General features: G+C 36.3%; 1 protein-coding gene across 1 annotated transcript in view; it reads right to left on the bottom strand.

Annotated features, from left to right (window-relative positions):
- Positions 1 to 1,023: 1,023 nt before the first annotated feature.
- The window catches only part of Capza2 (capping actin protein of muscle Z-line subunit alpha 2), a 29,474-nt gene continuing 10,942 nt past the window's right edge, over positions 1,024 to 19,555 (bottom strand). The window contains exons 2-10 of the mRNA XM_021653782.2: positions 18,888 to 18,951; positions 18,067 to 18,118; positions 15,657 to 15,720; positions 13,171 to 13,377; positions 12,304 to 12,383; positions 10,269 to 10,347; positions 8,147 to 8,218; positions 2,761 to 2,823; positions 1,024 to 2,532 (exon numbers count right to left, since the gene is read on the bottom strand). Coding sequence (XP_021509457.1) covers positions 2,392 to 2,532; positions 2,761 to 2,823; positions 8,147 to 8,218; positions 10,269 to 10,347; positions 12,304 to 12,383; positions 13,171 to 13,377; positions 15,657 to 15,720; positions 18,067 to 18,118; positions 18,888 to 18,951 — 822 coding nt within the window. The 3' untranslated portion in view covers positions 1,024 to 2,391. The remainder of the gene's footprint in view (positions 2,533 to 2,760; positions 2,824 to 8,146; positions 8,219 to 10,268; positions 10,348 to 12,303; positions 12,384 to 13,170; positions 13,378 to 15,656; positions 15,721 to 18,066; positions 18,119 to 18,887; positions 18,952 to 19,555) is intronic.

Raw genomic sequence — 19,555 nt, 5'->3', positions numbered from 1 at the left:
GTTAGTCCTGCACACTGAACACCTGTGATTCAGTGATGGTGCAATTTTCCACACTTTTTCTCTCTTGGGTCATTTCCTTACTTACCTAGCTTAAATTCCAGACCATCACTGCAACGGTCTGCCTTTCATGCAGTGAGTCATGCAATCTTGGCAAAGTACCTTGCTTAAATTCAGCTCATGTACTCTACACCTGCACGAAATGCTTCTTCCTACTGACACTACCATCCAAGGAGTGTTTCATCTTGTCAACTGTTTCCCAGGCTCACTTTCTCATTTCTTTATTTTGTTTCCTTTCTCTAACTGCTACTTATTTCCTACGAAATCTAAGACCAAATTCCTCTGGCCAGCCTTCTGCTCCAAAACACCTACTTGCCTGCTTCTTTCAAAATATTCCTAATTCTTCAAGCTCCAAATACTTTCACCTCATGTTTCAAAAACAAACTCTCATCAAATCTCACTGATCTTCCCTCCTCCAACCTACTGCCTGTAAGCTCCCACCCTGTCCAGGCCAGCATGTCCTTCCCAAGTTCACTCTGAGTCACCTGGCTACTCATGAGCTTACTCGAGTGTACCAGACCAGCCACTGCTATCTGAAACTACTTAAAACTATCCCTGAGCGTCGGGTATTCTATGTTCTGATTCTTCTTTCTTATAACTGAAAAACTAACTCTAAAATTGTACAATCACTATTTTAGCATGTCTGAGTTTTGGGAAGAATTTCATGTTTCATATGCCAATTCAAAAAGTTGTGTATATTTTAAAAACTATATTCTCGACTCCAAAGAAAAGAGCCAAAATAATTGGCTGCCATGGATATAAACCCTTGCTAGCTAGTCCAACTCATACAACCTAGTAAATTAATTATTTATCTAGCATTTAGTTCAGAATCAAACTTAAATTAATTAATCAAATTAAATCAAATTTAAGAACATGTTTAAAAAAACCCAAAGAATGTTACCAGTTCATTTTCCTTAGATATTCTGATGCCAAAACTTAAAAACTAAAGAGAAAATTAGCCAAAACTGTCACAATGTCATATATTTGCAATGCTTTCAAAGCCCAACAGTGATTTTTAAAAAGAAATTAAACATGCTCTCATTGAATTTTTAAAAATCTATACAATTCAAGCTAATGAAATATTTTATTATACATAGTAAAAGTGGTGTTAAAAAAAAAAAAATCCAGGCCCAGATGTCTGCAGGAGTATGTGAGGAATGGATTCCACTCAAGTATAAACAGCAAAACTACTGAATGAAACCACAAATCCACCAACTCCTTAATAGTAAATGCTAACATTCACCGAGGCTTGAATTCCTGTGGTGTCAGTAGATATATTTTTAAAGTATTACAAACATGCTTATGATGCATCGGAAGATGGAGAACAAAAGATGCAGTTGCATACCATGTGGACGCCCAAATTTTCTAATTTACAACTTGTTAAGAATGACAATGTACAAAGAAAGTATTTAAAATAGTGTATGTTTCACTGATGATTTTTTTTTTTACTCAAATAAATACCAAATTTTGACATTTTAATGTCACAATGAAATTCAGTTTTCAATCCAAGGGGGAGGGAGAATCAACTGAGACATGGTCATGAGTTCAGGATTATATATATATTACAATCTGCCTTATAATACACTTGTGGCTTTGTGATAAAAATAACTCAGGAACATATGGAATTCAAGCTAATTTGCATAACTGTCACAAGAAAAAAAAGCATTAAATGCATTTCTGAAATAAGTATTCTCATTTAATTTCAGAATCTCAAAACAGCAACAGACCTTGGCCTTGTTTTAAAAAAGTTTAGTTAGACACTAAGCTAGCTAAATAACCTTACTGAGAAGGTTTAAACATAACTGGTATAGAAAATGCTCTCCTCTCTCTAATCTCCATTTTCCATAGGTGGAAGAGGTGAAAGGAAAGGTAGGTAATTTCTTTAGCAGCATACATGGCTAAGTCCATCAACCACCTTAAGTAGAGTGTCCATTACTGATCCCACTAAAAATAATGGGGCTAACATCAAAATTGTCCTCTTCATAGCCAAAGACAGTTTCAGGATTACAGTAAGATACTTTTGAGATATTTCGAACCCTTTAGACTTGACCCAGAGGGATCACCTCTTCACTGTAGGAGAAGGAACAGAGAGAGATATACTTGGGAAGGAGGAACAGAGTAAGACCTTATCTTAGCTCATTTCCAACCCTCTGAAGAAAGGAAATGGAACAAGGTTATCAGCTAAGCTCCGTGCTCTAACCACACTACTTAATTACAGTGATCTTAGACGCAACAGCCCCCACCTCACTGGGCGGCTGACAGCTCAGAATACTTTTGCAATAATTGTTTTTTGTAACGCAAAGACACTAAACAATCTGTTCATGCAATTTTCATTTATGCATTCTGCATCTCTTTGCCAATCTTGTAGCTAAGGATCTTGTTCCAGTCGATCTTAGTACGTGTAACTGGCAACTGTCGACGTAAGGCTTTGAAGGTAGTGTCCGACATCGTCTGATAATTCTCACTGATGGCAGTCTAAAAAGAAAAGTGGTTATACGTTTAAAGTAAATCGAGGGAACAACAGGATATTTTCAGAATAATCTTTAAGCAGTCCACTTCAATGCTTAACAATGAAATAAAACAGAAAACAAAAACAAAACAACAACAAAAAACAACCCAACATGGACTTAAAAGCTGTTTCAAAGTAGCTATCAAACTTCAGAACGAGCCTTCAGTGGACACAGACTCTTTAGAAAATCATACCTGGTATTCATTTTCCGCAGCTTCTACAATCTTTATAAATTCTTTTGCTGTTTGCACCTCATTCTGAAATAAAAGTAAAAGTAAATAAAAATGGAACCTCTGATTTTTCAATTAAATTTTTCTCCAATGCTGGGACTAAACACAGGGACCTGTTCATGTTGGGGAAGCATTCCACCACTAACCCCTCATTTTTAAAGCCTTGTATAAGTTAATGTTGTAATTTAACAAGCAGAACAGATAAAGGTTAGACAAGCAAAGAAGACAACAGTGTGGCTGGAGAGATGGCTCAGAGCTTAAGAGCTCTTGTTGCAGCCAGGCATGATGGTACACGCCTTTAATCCCAGCACCTGGGGGATAAGGCTAAGGCAGATGAATCTCTACGAGTTCAAAGTTAGTTTGGTCTACATAGTGGGTTCTAAGACAGCTAGAATTACATAGTGAGACCCTGTCTTGTAAATAAAAATAAATGCAAAAAAGAGCTCTTGATAAACGATCAGGAAGACCAGAGTTCTGATCCCAGGAACTAAGTCACATGCTGACTGCCCTACAAGCACCGTTAATTCCAGCTCTAAGGGTGCTAACAACCACTTCCAGTGTCCACATCCATGTATATCTTCATGCAGATGGAGGCACACGCAGATATACATACATTAGTGACAAAAAATTATAAAATTAATTATATTCTATAACCAAGGAGAATCAGGCAAAAATATTTTTTAAAGTCCACAGAACAAGCCTAGTTTCTGTATTTATTAAAATAGTGAGGTCTTAATAACATACAGAGAAAAGATCCAATTATAACATGTAAGGTATAGATTTCTAGTTATAGTATCTTTGCCTATATATTATTAAATATTTACTGTATATTATTTATCATAGTGACTTAAAACCCAAACAATTAGGAAGAGTATATTTTAAATATAAAGTACATTTATTCCAAATATTTTAAAATAAATTTTAATATGCCAATATATGGTTGTGCTTGTTTTCCTAACAGTGATGTAAACAGGCTTGAAGGACAATGGAAATGACCACTTCCTCATAATCAACAGCTTGTAAAGTTAGCAGCCAAAACTGGCTTAAAGAGGGAAAAGATGACTATCTCTAACACTGGAAATACAACTGCCAGCAAGTTCATAAATAGATTAACTATCTCAATCTTGTACGATTATTAATTAGCTGGAAGCTCTGTTAAAAACAAAGACAATACAAAACAAAAGACAAGTATGCTTTCCCTCCAGCAACCATCAACCCAAAGGGGCCTTGTTAATCACTCAACAGGAAAACAACCTTCAAGAAAAGCTATGTTCGAAAGACTTTAGAATCTCCTGAAGTCTACCCAAAATCTAAGTCAGCACAACTGTCTATTTGGCCACTGCCCATTCGTGCGTCCCCAAGGTGTGCCCACGTCAGTCTCTTTCCCTACAGAGCCTTCCACCTCGCTCTGCGGAGTTCACCACCCTGTGTCTCACCTCAGGTCTTTCAAATGAGCTCACAGGTACTGAGGACCCAATGGGAGCCCAGAAAAAATCCAGGTAACGCAGTATCAATAGATGTCCATGTTTTTAAAACAAAGTGTTACTGTAAAATTCTCTAAAATTCATTTAGGACATAAACAATATAGTGCGTATGATGTACATATTTGCATACATGTGCTTCTATAACCAAAATAACAATGAAAACACTGTGAAAAAAGTCCTAAAAACTTAGATATTAATGCTTAATTACTGTGACTCATTTATATAATACTAGCCTATTTTTGTACAAATCTCTTACAATCAATTTTCCTACAATATCAAACTCCCCAATGATGTACTATGCATCTTTGTTATAAATGGCACCTAACTTCAAGGAATTAACATCTCTTGGAAGTACAGATAAGCTGCTATGACTGGCGAAGTTTAGAAAATTATTATTTAGCATTTAAAGTAGAAATTACCTAAATAATGGAAATAAATAAAAAATAAAAATAAAAAAAGGAAGGTTACCACATCCACAATCCCAGCACAGGGAGGATGAGACAGGGAAGCCTGAGGTTAAGAGGAAAGCCTGGTATTCACAAGAACCCATTATCAAAAGGTGCTGTTTTTCTTCTTTAGTAGCATCTGGCCTAATATAACATTTCTTAAAGCTAATGCTTCTGTAAAATTATTATTTACAATATACTGGTACTTTTGTCTACAAACACAAACGCCTACCAGGAAATGTCACTGCCCTGATGTTACACTGTAGTATCCTTGGGGTAAAATAAAAAATCAACAAGAAAACAGATGCAAAGACAATTAAAAGAAAAGTGAAAGAACTTTAAGGAGAAATAAAAATTAAATCTACAAATTCTTGAATTTAAAGGAACTGAAATCAGAGTGTTATCTAAAAGTTAGGTCAAGTGTCATGGACTCATCTTCATGACCTCGTTCTAGGCAGTGGTTTCTAATATGGTAACAAGAAGCACAGATGATAGAAGAAAAAAAGTAATACAGTAAAACTACAGTTTTGTTCTGCAAATGACTCCAAAAGAGAAATGGCTTTATAAGAAGATGGAAAGGCATCACACAGGAAGGTGAAAATACAGCCGCGGGTAATGGTGCACACCTTTAGTCCCAGCACTTGGGAGGCAGAGGCAGGTGGACTTATGTAAGCTTGACGCCTGCCTGGTCTACAAAGCAAGTTTCAGGATAGTCACACAAAGAAACTTTGTCTCAGAACAACGCTTCCCCCCCAAAAAAGTGAAAATATTTACAAATTGCATAATCCCAGACGTCTAGAATACATATGTATGCATCTAGAATACATAAAATTTAAAACTCAATAGCAAAAGCACAAATAAGCAATTCAGAATCGGCAAGAGGGGCCTGGGAATGGCTCAGCTTAGCTCCTACTGGGATGTAGGTTCTAGACCATTTTTAACTCCAGTTCCAGGGGGGCCAAAGCCTCTTCTGGCCTCTGTGGGCACAGTGCACACATGCTGTACTCAGACGCACACCAGCGAACACACACAACCCGCCAAATAGACAAAGAGGAAGAAAGAGGCAATGGATCTGAACATGCACCAACCCTCTCCACCCCACAAAGGAATGGTGGGAACTGGAAAAGATCATCCTGAGTGAGGTGACCCAGAAGCAGAAAGACACACATGGTATATGCTCACTTAGAAGTGGATATTAGTCATATAATATAGGATAAATATACTAAGATCTATACTCTGAAGAAGCTAAGCAAGAAGGACCCTAGGAAAGTTGTTAAATCCTCACTCAGAAAGCAAATGGGAAATACATCGATAGTGGGAGAAAACAGGAAAACAGGAAACAGTGCAGGAGCCTAGCACAGAGGGCCTCTGAAAGACTCTACCTAGCAGGGTATCAAAACAGATGCTGAGACTCATTGCCAAACTTTGGGCAGAGTGCAGGGAATATTATGAAAAAAGGGGGAGATAGAAAGACCTAGAGGGGACAGGAGCTCCATAAGGAGACCAACAGAACCAAAAAATCTGGTCCCAGGGGTCTTTGCAAAGATAGATACTCCAACCGAGGACCACACATGGAGATAACCTAGAACCCCTGAACAGATGTAGCCCATGGCAGCTCAGTATTCAAGTGGGTTCCCTAGTAAGGGGAAGAGGGACTGTCTCTGACATGAACTCAGTGGCTGGCTCTTTGGTCATCTCCCCCTGCAGGGAGTACAGCTGTATCAGGCCACGGAGGAAGACAATGCAGTCAGTCCTGATGAGACCTGATAAGCTAGGATCAGATGGAAGGGGAGGAGGACCTCCCCTATCAGCAGACTGAGGAGAAGAGGGAGGAAAAGTGGGATTGGGAGGGAATGAGGGAAGAAGAAGGGGGCTACCTATCCTGCTTGGATACAAAGTGAATAAATTGTAACAACAAAAAATGTAAAGAAAGACAAAACAAAAACACAATGAAAGTCACCCTAACTAACAGGAAGATGCAAAAACAGACTTGACACAACTCTTCAACTGGGAAGAGGGAAGGGTCAACTGGGAACTGCTTTTATCAACTGGGCCCTGAACATGTCTATGGGGGCATTTTCTTGATTATAAAAACTGATGTGGGGCAGACCTGCCCACTGTATGCAGTACCCCCGGGTAGGTGTTTCCGGGCTGTATAAAAAAGCAAGTTGGAGAAGCCAAGGAAGGAGGGAGGGAGGGAGGGAAGGAAGGAGGGAGAAAGGGAAGGAGGGAGCAGCATTCCTCCATGGTCTCTGCTTCAGTTCCAATTATTGCTCTGAATTCCTGCCTTGGAGTCTCTAGACAATGTGGTGGCTTGAATAAGAATGTTCCTCATTGGCTCATATTTGAATACTTGGTCCCTAGTTGGTGGTTGTTTAGGGAAGATTAGGAGAAGTATCCTTGCTGGAAAATGTATACTAGGAGTGGGGTCTGTTTCCTGTTTGTGTATGAATGTGTACTCTCAGCTGCTGTTCCAGTGCCATCCTTACTTGCCTGCTGCCTCCTGCCATAAGGGTGATGGAATCCTATTGCCCTGTACCTAAGCCCCAAGTCTAGTCCTCCATCGATAAGTTGCCTGGGTCATGGTGCCTTATCAGAGCCACAGAAAAGTAACTAAGATGGATGGACCATAAAGTACAAAACAAAATAAACTCGTTCTTCCGTGGGTTGCTTTTGTTCATGGCATTTTATCACAGAATACATACACTCAAGACAAAGAGTTGCAATCGAAAAGTCAACTTTTAGCAAAGATATGGAAAATATAGAGCCTTCATCTATTGTTACTGGAACTCTACAATGGTAGCCGCTTTGGGAAACTACATGGCAATGATTGAAAATACCACACACATCACATGAATCAATTCCTAGGAACAAAAAGCATTCTTATGTACCACAAAAATTGTTTAAAAAGGTCTACACAAAAAATAGTACAAGAATGTTCAAAACAACAACCTAGAGAACGGAATATTTATAACTGGTAATCAAAAGTATATATCCACAAAATGAAACATTATTTGGCAAAAAAAGTTACCAAAATCATAGCAGAAGACAATGATCAAGACTATTAATGGAAAAGAAGCTAGTGACAAAACACATTATTAGTGATTAGTATAGCAAAGCACATTATTAAATGATTAGTCACATGAAATGTCCATAACAGACATCCATCAATTCAGAAAGTAGATGTTAACAACTGTTGCACAACCACAATACCCTCAAACCTTATACTTTAAAAGCATGAATTGAATGTGAATTACATCCCAAAGCTGTCCAAATTTACAGAATTGTAATTTCTTACCAAATTTAATCTACTTGAAACTCTTTAATCTAAGGGAAAATATCACTAAAAGTCAATTATAAAGTTGCTGTTTTATAGACATAGTAGGTTATTTTATATTCACTGAGGAACTAATTACTTACAGACACTGTGAGGGAATCTTGTATATCTTTATGACTCACTAGCTGAACATTGCCATCTTCATAATAATGAACCTGTTAGAGAAATAACATAAAGCAAGCACATTACAGGAATATGTTTGCAGGACACCATCTCCTTTATCAACAAACATGACTACCAAGTTTATCTTGAGCTCAGACTTTTCTGGTAGGCTGTAAGCCTTTTAGACCTTCTGAACTCTTATCAGCCTAAGAAGACTATAGATTACTATTATTCACACACACACAGCAATTGTTAGTTATTTTACCTCATAGCTACTCTATTAGCACCCCAATTTGAGATGTCTAAAACTGATCTAATATTCTCCCCCAACCATTGCTACTTTAGTGTATTTCAACCACTCATTTCCCCAAAATTTAGAAATTAATTTACTCAACAAACATTAACTGACTCATCACTGTATTATACTATATAACGTTATAGACACACAGACACAAAGACAAAGTTGCTGACCTCCTATCCAACACAAGCACATTAGCAGATTCTTTCAGTGGAATAAAAAGGGCTTTGAGAAAAAGAACAGGACCGTGATATTTATAGCTGGACTATACAGAAAGCAGGAGGGATGGAATAGTTGAGGAAATAAAGACATAGGTAATACACCAGTCAGCTTTGGGCCTTTCATGTCATGCAAATATTTCTGGTATGGACCATAAAATGGTGTTAAACTTGAAAGTGACAAATACAGATTTAAATGTTTAAATACTGTGGTGAAAAATACATTAGGTCTGAATGAGAATGGCTGCCATAGGCCTATGTATTTGGATACTTGAACCCCAACTGGTGGAACTTTTGGGGAAAGATTGGGTAGTGTGGTCTTGTTGGAGGAAGTTGCCCTAAGGAGTCCCAGTTGGCACCTTGTGCTGATGAATCAGGAGGTAAGCTCTTACATCCTAGCACCATGGCTGCCCGCTTGCAGCTATGCTCTATCATGACAGTCATGGATTCACCCTCTGAAACTGTAAACTCAAATAATCTCTTTCATCTGTGAATCGCCTTGGTCACGGTGTCTTTTCACAGCAATAGAAAAGTGAGTAAAACAGGGAGTGAATTAGCTTAATAAAATAAAATTGCAATACATGCTAGGAACTATGCTAGGCAGTGAAAGCAGAACTAGGATAGCTGGTCAAACCAAGTGACATAACTGCCCAGGTAAAAGCTACTGAGGCCAAACTGAAGGGAAAAACAGAAAGAACAAATGGCTTCCATTCACTGAGTCCTTCATGTTTCACTGTAACTATTTTATCCATGAACTAATTCTTAAATAGTCTAAAAACTTTTAAACTGTTTTTAGCAGATAAAGAAATAAGCAGAAGATCAAACAACTTTCTAAAGTCACAAAGTAACTGGCTAGAATTCAAATTCATGAAATATGATTTCAAACTTCATATTCTTAACTTCCATTTTTGGGTCCCTTAAATGAACAGGCAACAAAATATATAAAGCTAACAGAATATAAAACCAGAAAGTATACCAAACCCAGACGACAGAGCTTCGGCAGTGTTCATTTTTATTCCTTCAGAGCTTTTAACATACAGTAATTTTCACAATGGGTAATATTGTGGTGAGTGACCCCAAACAAAGATTAACCAGTACATTCCTTTAACTAATGTAGTAATATTAATATTAAAACAAGCAACTTGCTTATATCAAATGTTTTATTTAAATATTGGAATTTACACTAAGAATCAACGTTCAACTCTAGTACATTTCATATAAAGTTATTTAAAAGCTGTATAGGAAGATATGCATGTATTACTATGCTTCACTCAACTCCACTCATTTCAGATCACAGAAAAACACATTCAACTCAAATGCTTAGTTGAACAAACTGTATGAAGAGACCAAATGGCAACATCTAATTTTAGCTCTGTTTTAGAAACTGTCAGCTATCCTTGTGGAGTTTTAATGACTAGGGAATCAAGTGCCAGGTTATTTGAAAGACTTAAAAGACTACTACTCGTTTTTCCCATTGCCCTAAAAGAAAAGCTAGAAAGGTTATGGTATACCATCAAAGTATAGGCTGCTTAATTATGACTTAGTTCAGAACTATCTAGAGATCAGTCAATAGTCACCTTTTCATACCTGAATTTTCAAGATGCCAACCACCTGTGTGGTGGAAGGAGTGACTGTAAACTTCCACTCTGACCTCCAACGACCATTCCTTAAAAATAAAAACAGCAGCTGTAAATAAGGGTAGGGAAAATAATTTGAATCAATATTATTTCAGGTTTAAATTTAATGCTACAGTGTAACAGAGGACAGAAGAAAGATGATGGGCACAGATTTTTATGACCACTGAAATATTCAAGAGATTCAAAGTTTAGTTATGAGACACATTAAAACTTTACCCAAGGGAAAAAAAAACCAGAATGAATATAATTATTAAAATACGATTCAAAACTAAGTAATATAAAATACTCGATCTTAAGTGCATGTGTTACTCTGAGAATACACATACATTGCCACTGACTGCAGGAAGAAAAAATTAATTCCAACGCACATAACGGTTCCACAATCTGAGAATGATTTCCAAAGGTTCTTCAAAAAGGCATAACTACACTGAATAAATATACCCTTCCCTCAATAGAATAGATGGCCAACATGCTCTAGTTTTCACTAATATCCTCCTTTATTAATTCTGTAATTACAAATGTGTTTCTTGAACTAGCATTTATTAAATTCCTAATACTGCCAGACAAGAAGAAATAGAAGTGGTGTGAAGAATAAGAAACTGTTAAGACTAGCCTCCTCTTCTTTTTTTTTAAGACAGGGTCTTACCATGAGTCTAGGTAGGCTACAATTTTACAATTCTCCTACTGTGGTCTCCTGAGTACTAGGATCTAATGATCTAACCATCTATCGATCTATCAATCTATCTATCTAGTCATACATACTACATACATATAAAGTGAAAATTATTTTTAGCTTCAAAGATATAGAGTATGCAGTGGTGACTTATAAAAGGAGTCAATTTGTAAAGTGCAATGACAGGAATAGAAAACTCAAGAGAGTCAATTCATTTAATATATAGTAAAGCTCAAGGGAGTTTTATTTTTGGAAGTAGTAATAAGTTCCTCAAAAGATTTATAACTAAAGCTTAGTAAACATTTTTGTTTAGTAGTTCAACAGCTGACTTTATTATATATTTCCTGGCACAAAAATATAAACAATTTTCCAAAGATTTACTGACTTAGGATTATGGAGGTAAGATAAAGAAACCTCTGTATGCCACAATCTGTAGGAAGCTGTAGTCTGTCATCTAGGCATATGTTTGGATATGGATGATGGATCCTAATTCCTCCAAACACTTTTGAATAGCCTTTTATGTAAGCTGGCATTTATTTCTGACATGACTAGGTATTGGAGCAGCCTTGGGTTGGGGCCCAAATTGTTCTAATTAGGGTTACTGACACTTGTAACTTTACCCTCAAGAGCACCCCAAACAATTCAACTGATGAATCAAAACTCAATATACTTGAAAGGTAAACATTTTCATCATATTTACTCTTTTGTAGTAACAACAGGGGGACCCAAAACTAAGATTTCATTTAAACTAGTAAAAAATCTTAGAGATCCTCAGAATATTATGATACACAATTTCAGAATAAAACTCAACAAATTCCCCAAACACGTGATAAATCAATATGGGATTAGAGACTTTTACATAAACTACTGCTGTATGTGCAGTTAGGTAGGAATAGAATTCTACCTTCTCACACTGTCCAACAAAACAATGTCCACAAAAAACACCTAAGCTAAGTCTAAAGAAGACTTGGGGTCCGGCCCTCCTCTCCTGCATACATCTCATATAGGAAGACTCTGTTTTCAGAGTGAGCGCCTGGGCCTGCCACCTGGTCTGCTTGCAAGTACACATGCTTGCTTAGGTTGCTGTCTGTTCCTTTCTCAAATCTCTGCTCTCCTACACTCTTTGGTGACTGTCCTCCAGCTTACTGCACTCTAGTGACTGAGATAGTCATTGAGTAATAAGTATTTTTCAAGCTCTCAAACAGCAGCAGTTTTTTAAAGTTTATACTGCTCTTAGTTACACACAAAGTTCAGTCAGAGTTACATGGAATATAAATAATGTTAAAAACAACTGCACAAAACTTTCACTTACCAAAAGTTTTTTGCTTGAAACTGATGGCTTTCAATGCATGCAATAATGGTTTGCTGCCCATCTATTTTTTTGCCATATACCTTATTGGCCAAGAAAACAAGAACAAGAGTGAGTTTAGTTAAAGCCAAACAATGTCTAACCTTAAGTATCTGTAAGATACTATATTAAGTGGGCATAAACTATGATATATAGTCCATTTCGGTTGGACAGGTAAACAGAACCAAGAACACGTGGCTTCACAAGCTTTTTAAGAGGCTTGGAATCTACCCCAATCAAGTCTCTGTAGTATTCCAAGCAAAGGATTTTTCAGGATATGATCTACATTTCTAAACATCACTACAGCTATTGAGAAGAACAAACTGAGGTGCTAAAGAGCCTATCCAGATACAAACAATCCTAGGAAAGTTCAAAACCAAAAACCATTCAGATTTCCTGCTATATTTCATTCTGAATAAAATAAAAATAAGTTAAATCAGTGTACAAGTAACATTAACAACAGGGAATTAAGCTATAAATTAAAGTGATTAACAACAGGGAATTAAACTATAAATTCAAGTGATTCCACGTCAATTATTTTATTTGTTCAAGATTTCTGTAAGTAAATAGAAGTTAACTTAAGAAGAACTTAACTTAACTTAAGTTAAGAAGTTAACTTCTGCACACTGCTAGAAGACTCAAGAGAGTGCCACCACAGCCTTTGCTCCAGGATCTATCGGAATTGAATTTAATGCACAAGTGGGCTACCATAATATACTCTTAGAAAGATAAACATTCTCAGGAAAAATACAGTACTGTAAATTTCCAAGAACTGTACAAGCTGTCACCCAGGCGTAAGGAGACAAAGGGAAGAACCGCCCACTGACTCACAGTGCAGACCCCGTTTGGATAATGTTCCTTTACATAAGCTCGCAGTGCAGTTTCTACTGAAGTTCTCCAGGATTCAACTGCATTTTCTGCTTCGTAGGGCCTTGGATCAGTTGCTTCCTTTCTTAAATGATCAAATTTGAAACAGATTCTGTTTTTTGGATCCAGGAACTTTCCATTTCCCAGGTCTCCATGTTCTGTTATCAACACCTTCAATTTTCAAATAAATTTAGGAAAAAATATTAACACGGACACACAGTAAAAGACACTTGCTTAAGCCCCTTCCTGAAACTGTACAATTATATTAAAAGCAACTGCTTTAACTATATTATGCAAATATATTTTTTAAAAGTAGGCTACAAAGATACTGAGGATATTCTCAATTAGTGAACATTAGCATATCTCTCCACACAATTTTTGGATACTGAGTGGGGAATAAAAATTGATTTCCTACCATATTGTATTGGAACTAACCATCCACTGACCCACCTACACCCAAAGAGCCCCAGGTTACTATTTCTGACAGTAGGCACGAGCACTTAAAAACTGAGGCCCTGTCAACCTGATGGTTTTAATCAGTGAGGCAGCTCTTAAGTCCTGATCTGTTTGATGCCCACAGCCTTATCTGTTCTCCACATGTGCTTTTGTTTCTTATAAACTAATCACTACTGCTAAACTCCAAAATTTTAAAACAGACTTTATATATTTATATATATTTAAGAAATATATGAATAACCCTTTTACTTTCTATCTTACTTTAAAAAAATTCTCTTTTTCTCCTTCTGCAGCTATAGCCTGTGACTACTGACCTACAAGACTTTCCCATTCCTCTGATGTAAATCATGCTGACAACACAGCATGTAACTTTTCTAAAATGTTTGTGGTAACAAATGCCACATTAGATAAATATGTATACCTATCTGTGTATCTGCATACACATATGGTTTGTGGGCCATTGTTTTCAAAGAATGATAAAAATATATAAACAAACACACATTCTTAGGCACCTTGCTGGGCTAGCCCAAAGTACTGGCCCAAGATGTAATCATCTAACCAGGATGGATGACCACCTGGGACGCAGCTTTCCTGGGGAGACCACAACTGAACCTTCTACACGACTCACAAGTCTGCCGACCCTTGTCTCAAAGAACCTGACCACCTTCTGCTGTCCTAACAGGCTGGGAACCTCTCCCCAAAGTCCATGTAGCTCTTTTGGCCTAGGACACTTCCTTGTCCTTGTGCTCCCTAAACTCCTTTTTGTCAGTGTTGCATTCCCTTCTCTTTTAGACAGCCCAGTAGTCTGTACCTGAATAAAGCTTTGCCTTTTGGGCATAGCAGGCTCTGGTGGTCTGGTTCTCTGTTAAGTCACTCACACTTTTTCTAAAAATAAACATCTATGGAAACCCCTCAAAGTCTACCATCCACCTCTCACCATCCTCTTTAATGGCTGCATAATATCCCACAGTGTTAATAGTGTGTTGTTGTAAATCCTTAACACTGTTCTTATTTACAATGGATACTTCGTAAAATTCCATTAATATATAACAATTGTATCAGAGGACACCTTTGAGAGTCAGGTCACTCATTCTACTGTGGGTTCCAGGAATCAAAATCAGGTCATCAGACTTGCACAGCAAGTGCTTTTATCCACTAAGCCATCTCACTCGTCCCTTATTTGTTACTATCTTTAAAGTTTTTAAACCTATAGTCATGTGTAAAATTGGTGTATACCACTCTTTAAGAACTATTTTTTGGGAAAAAAAAAGAACTATTTCGGTTTTAAGTATTAAAATTATGCTAGCGCGTTAAAATGATTTTAGAAGCCATTAAACACTTTAAAGATGTATTCACTAATGTAGCAAATTTTCTCCTAGAGTTTTTTCTAAAGAAAGCCATTATCAATGTTACCAAGAATACAAAGACACTTGATATAGTATTTTTTGTAATGGTAACCAATTAAAGGAAAAAAAATTAAAACACCACAATCTCCGGAGAAATGAAATAACAAGTGTGCAACTAATTATGTGTACGTATGAGTGTGTCTGTTCATGTGACTGCAGGTGCCCCTGAAGACCAAAAGAGGGCATCAAAACCACTACATCTGGTTAATGCTAAAAGCAACTTTGTATATTAGTTCTAGCAATAAAAATGACCATTTTAAGCAGAGTGCAGTGGCGTATGCCTATAATCCCAGTGGCTGGGAGGTAGAAGCAGGCAGATCTCTGTGAGTTCCAGGCCAGCCTGGTCTACAAAGTGAGTCCATAACAGCCAAAGCTACACAGACAAACCCTGTCTTAAAAAAAAAAAAAAAAAAAGAATAAGTAAGTAAATAAGTAAATAAATAAATTTTTTTAAATGACCATTTCAATTATTTTGCAAGTAAATGCCTAGAATTAAAATGAGAAATGTTCCACCATTTCACATTTCTTCCAGGATTAGTTTTTATAAATGAAACAAAGAGCAGTGTGACTTGGTGTTTGATGACATACCTGGTCTTCATAGCCTTCAATTTTTACTGGTGTAAACTGGTCCAAGTTATACTGTGCAAATGCACTAAAAAAGAAAGAGGCCAATTAGTTAAATCTGTACCAATATTTTTAATGATCACCTGCCAGTTAATCTATACTGTACATGTATAATGTACAATGTATAATGTACTATACATTATACATTATAATAATCTATACTGTATGCACTTGATAAAACCGTAATTCTCTTACCTATCTTTTAGTAAATATAGCTAAAATACAGATATGACTGTTCTAAAAACCAAGTAATGATACACAGCCTTTAACTTGGCAAAAGAAAAAATATCCAGTAAATAAGTGGCCTCCTTTTCAACGTTATCATGATTTCATGATTATCAATATATATCAATGTGTATATACAATTATTTAAGAAATTAGTAAACAGACTAGGCACTGTGATAATCAAACAGTTCCTACTGCCAAAGTCTTATAGTTGAATACAAGAGACTACCTAATGAGACCACTAAGCAAAAGCAGAAAGTAGAAAGTAGCCAGGCGCAGTTGAGCAATTTCCTCAGTCATCATCTATCATTACATGGATGATATTTTGTTGGCTGATTCTGATGCAGATACTTTAGAGAAAATGTTTGAGAAAACAACAAAAAGTTCCACCACAAAAGGCAAAGATCTGCAGGCACCAACTGCATTACCTACTGAACCATCTCACCAAACCCTGGAAGATTTTGAAGACAGAATAACTATTTTGAGAGGCAAAGCATAGTGACAGAAATGTTCTTAAGATTAATGTGACAGTGGTCCATACAACAAATCACAGTGTGATGATTACAAACAGAAAAACTGCAGGGCTGCCATAAAAGCCCAAGCAGAAACAGCTCAGGAAGTCAGGGAGAGGTGGACCCAACAAGATGCTCTCTACTCATACGAATGAAGAGTAAATACTTCCTTGATTATGTGATATACGTACAGAAGAGACCCAAGCTATGAAAAATTACACACAGAATTCAAACTGTGTAGCATCTCTTAAATGGATGCTAGTCTATGATATCTAGGAAGTTGCCTCCATTTAATGAAATAGATGGTGTGAATTTTACACTTTTTAAGGCTATAACTATTATGAGAGTAATAAATATGAAGACACCAAAGTAAAAATAAGTCACCACCTCTTGAAATTCCCAAACACAGCATTTTCAAAATGGATGGAAGTGAACACAGACATGCACACAGGAAGACAGAGTAGTTACTTGCTCTGACTTTCTCAACACAGTAATTTTCCTATGAACAACCTCAATGTGGTCAGAGTTTGTATCTGCAATGCCCACAGAGGCTCATGTTCCACAGCCCGTGCAGCTATTGTGGGAGCCTGTGGAAGTCTGAGGAAGCAAGGACTTGCTGGTAGAAGCAGGTCCCTGGGGCATGGCTTTGAAAGTTATGTTAATCTCCTGGTTCTGGTGTTGCTCTTGCTTCCTGAGCCTCTGAATGGCCTCAGCTACTTGCTCCAACCTCCATGATTCTCTCGCCGTTATTTATTAGAACTTTCCAAAACCATGAGTAAACTAAATCTTCCCTTGCTTAAGTTACTCTGCCAGGTATTTTATCAGAGCAAAGCAAAAGTTATTAATACACTCACCCTTAAATTATTACTTCAAAGGTATATTAAATTATTACTTCAAAAGCAAATTAAATCACTTAAGAGTTTAGTATTCTTTTTGTTTCTGGTAAAAGCTGCTTTAAAAAAAAATGTAAATACTTAAAAAAAGCAATTCAGTAGGTGTTCCCAAAGCCTTTTACTTAACCCATAGTATCAAACCTCATGTATCTTTAACCTGGGAACAAGAGAAAGTCGAAGAAATGCTAAAAACATAAAATAAGTAAGAGACAAGGCAAGTTTTATCTGAACCTCATGATCATGAGGCAAATGCTTTATCCACTGAGCCAGTCCACAGGTTGGGACATTTTAAACAACTCAAAGCAAAGAAGGAGAAACAATGATGTCAGTGGTCTTTTTGCTCAAAAGTATTTCAGAAGACACCAAACCAGATTAATTCTCAGGCCACTTACTCTTTTTACAGTATATCTCTGCATTTTACACATATCTTCACATAAGTCTAATGATCTCAACTGAACATTTAGTTTTGAGAAACTATACAAAGAATGTGAGTGATGTTATGTAGTATATAAGACAGTGGCAAATAAACAGAGAAAAGAAAATTTTACTTTGTACTTTTCCCTAACTACTCCTGTGATTTCTCAGTCCAATACATATATGTAAATGTGAATACTTATATAAATAATTAGACAAACTGTAACTGCATTTCAGAAATGCTTATGTCAAGGATTAGCATTTTAATATCACCTTTACAACATCTTTACTTTCCCAGTCATTTTAGCTATGGAAACATAAAATACTTACTGTGCTGCTCCTTCCCTGAGAAGATTATCATTATTAAGCAATAATCGAACATCTGCAAAATAATATTGTTTTATATATTTTGTCTGCTTGAATACAGTAAGAACACAGTTTGTTTTAGTTATACATTAACAGCTCTGATACAAGCAAGATCAAAATATTCTAATGACCAAACTATCACAAATATGCACCACAGTATTTAACAAAGCAAAAGATTTTAGTTAGGTAACATAATAGGGAAAAAAAAATCAGTTTAAATGTTGCTGCAGGCAGACATACAGTATCTCCAAAGAATTAAAAATAATCTGCATCAAAAAAATGGTCTGATAAAATTTCCAGAAAATACTTATGACTATGCTTGTTTGACAATACATTCATAAATTTCAAATGAGTTGGCTCTGTAGAAAACATAATTAAACTGATAACAGTTTGTGACCAAGGGGCAGAAACAAGTTTTTTGTCCTTCCATATTCTTGCAAGGAACAGGTAAGTATCCCCATCTTTTCTGACTTAGGTAGTTTTCATTTCCTTAAAAATAAATAAAACAAGATAATTCTCAAGATAAAGGATTACTATATCAAGCCTTAATGTTATGGATTAAACACATCATGGGGGCTCAAGAATGATTGGCTGTAAAGGTACTTGTATAGTAGCTTGACAACTTGAGTTGGATCCTCAGAACCCATAAACCATGGTGAAAGGAGAAATCAACCCATGCAAAGTTGTCCTTTGACCTTTACACAAAAGCTATGGCACACATGCCCACATATATACATATAACAAGAACAACAATAATAGTTTTTAAAGGTAGTTTGAAGACTTACCATTAAAAACCTCATTAAATTCTCCAGGAGGGGCATGGATGATGAATTTTGCTGCTATACGTACCTAAAACAAAAATGAAGATATAAATATTACAGTATACACTCAGTTAAAACAACAAAATCCCCAATTAATATTACACAAATTTTAAGTTCTACTGAAAATGACTTTAAAGAATGTAATATTCCTATATTCAAACTCACATTTTGACTTAACCATTGACATAATCACACACACATATACACACACATTATACAGGCTAAATGAAGGTAAAATATCTAACTGAATACAGTCAAGAATTAAAACACAATTTTATTTCTTTTAAACCAAAGTAGGGAAGCTCACAGAAGTCCTTATGTGAGAAAAAATTAATTAGGTAAGTGCAATGACAACAGATGATTAACCAAAACTAGGTACAGTGGATGCAAATTTCAAGGTACAGAATACCCTGAGCTTCTGGTCCCAAACACTTAGAATCTTAATCCAAATACAAAACTTTATGAGCAAACCTATTCAAAACTATACAAAGTACTCTTAAGACTTAGCGAACAAACAAAAACTCTAAGCATAATATGTGAATGGATACTTTTAAGTATAAGACACACACACATACACACGTTCAGTATTCTTTATCAGAATATAGATAAAGAAATCAGGAAATACTATTCTA

Source organism: Meriones unguiculatus, chromosome 21 (assembly GCF_030254825.1).
Source record: "Meriones unguiculatus strain TT.TT164.6M chromosome 21, Bangor_MerUng_6.1, whole genome shotgun sequence".
Taxonomy (NCBI): domain Eukaryota; kingdom Metazoa; phylum Chordata; class Mammalia; order Rodentia; family Muridae; genus Meriones; species Meriones unguiculatus.
Note: the sequence above shows the minus strand (reverse complement) of the source record. Positions and strands in the feature narration are given on the sequence as shown.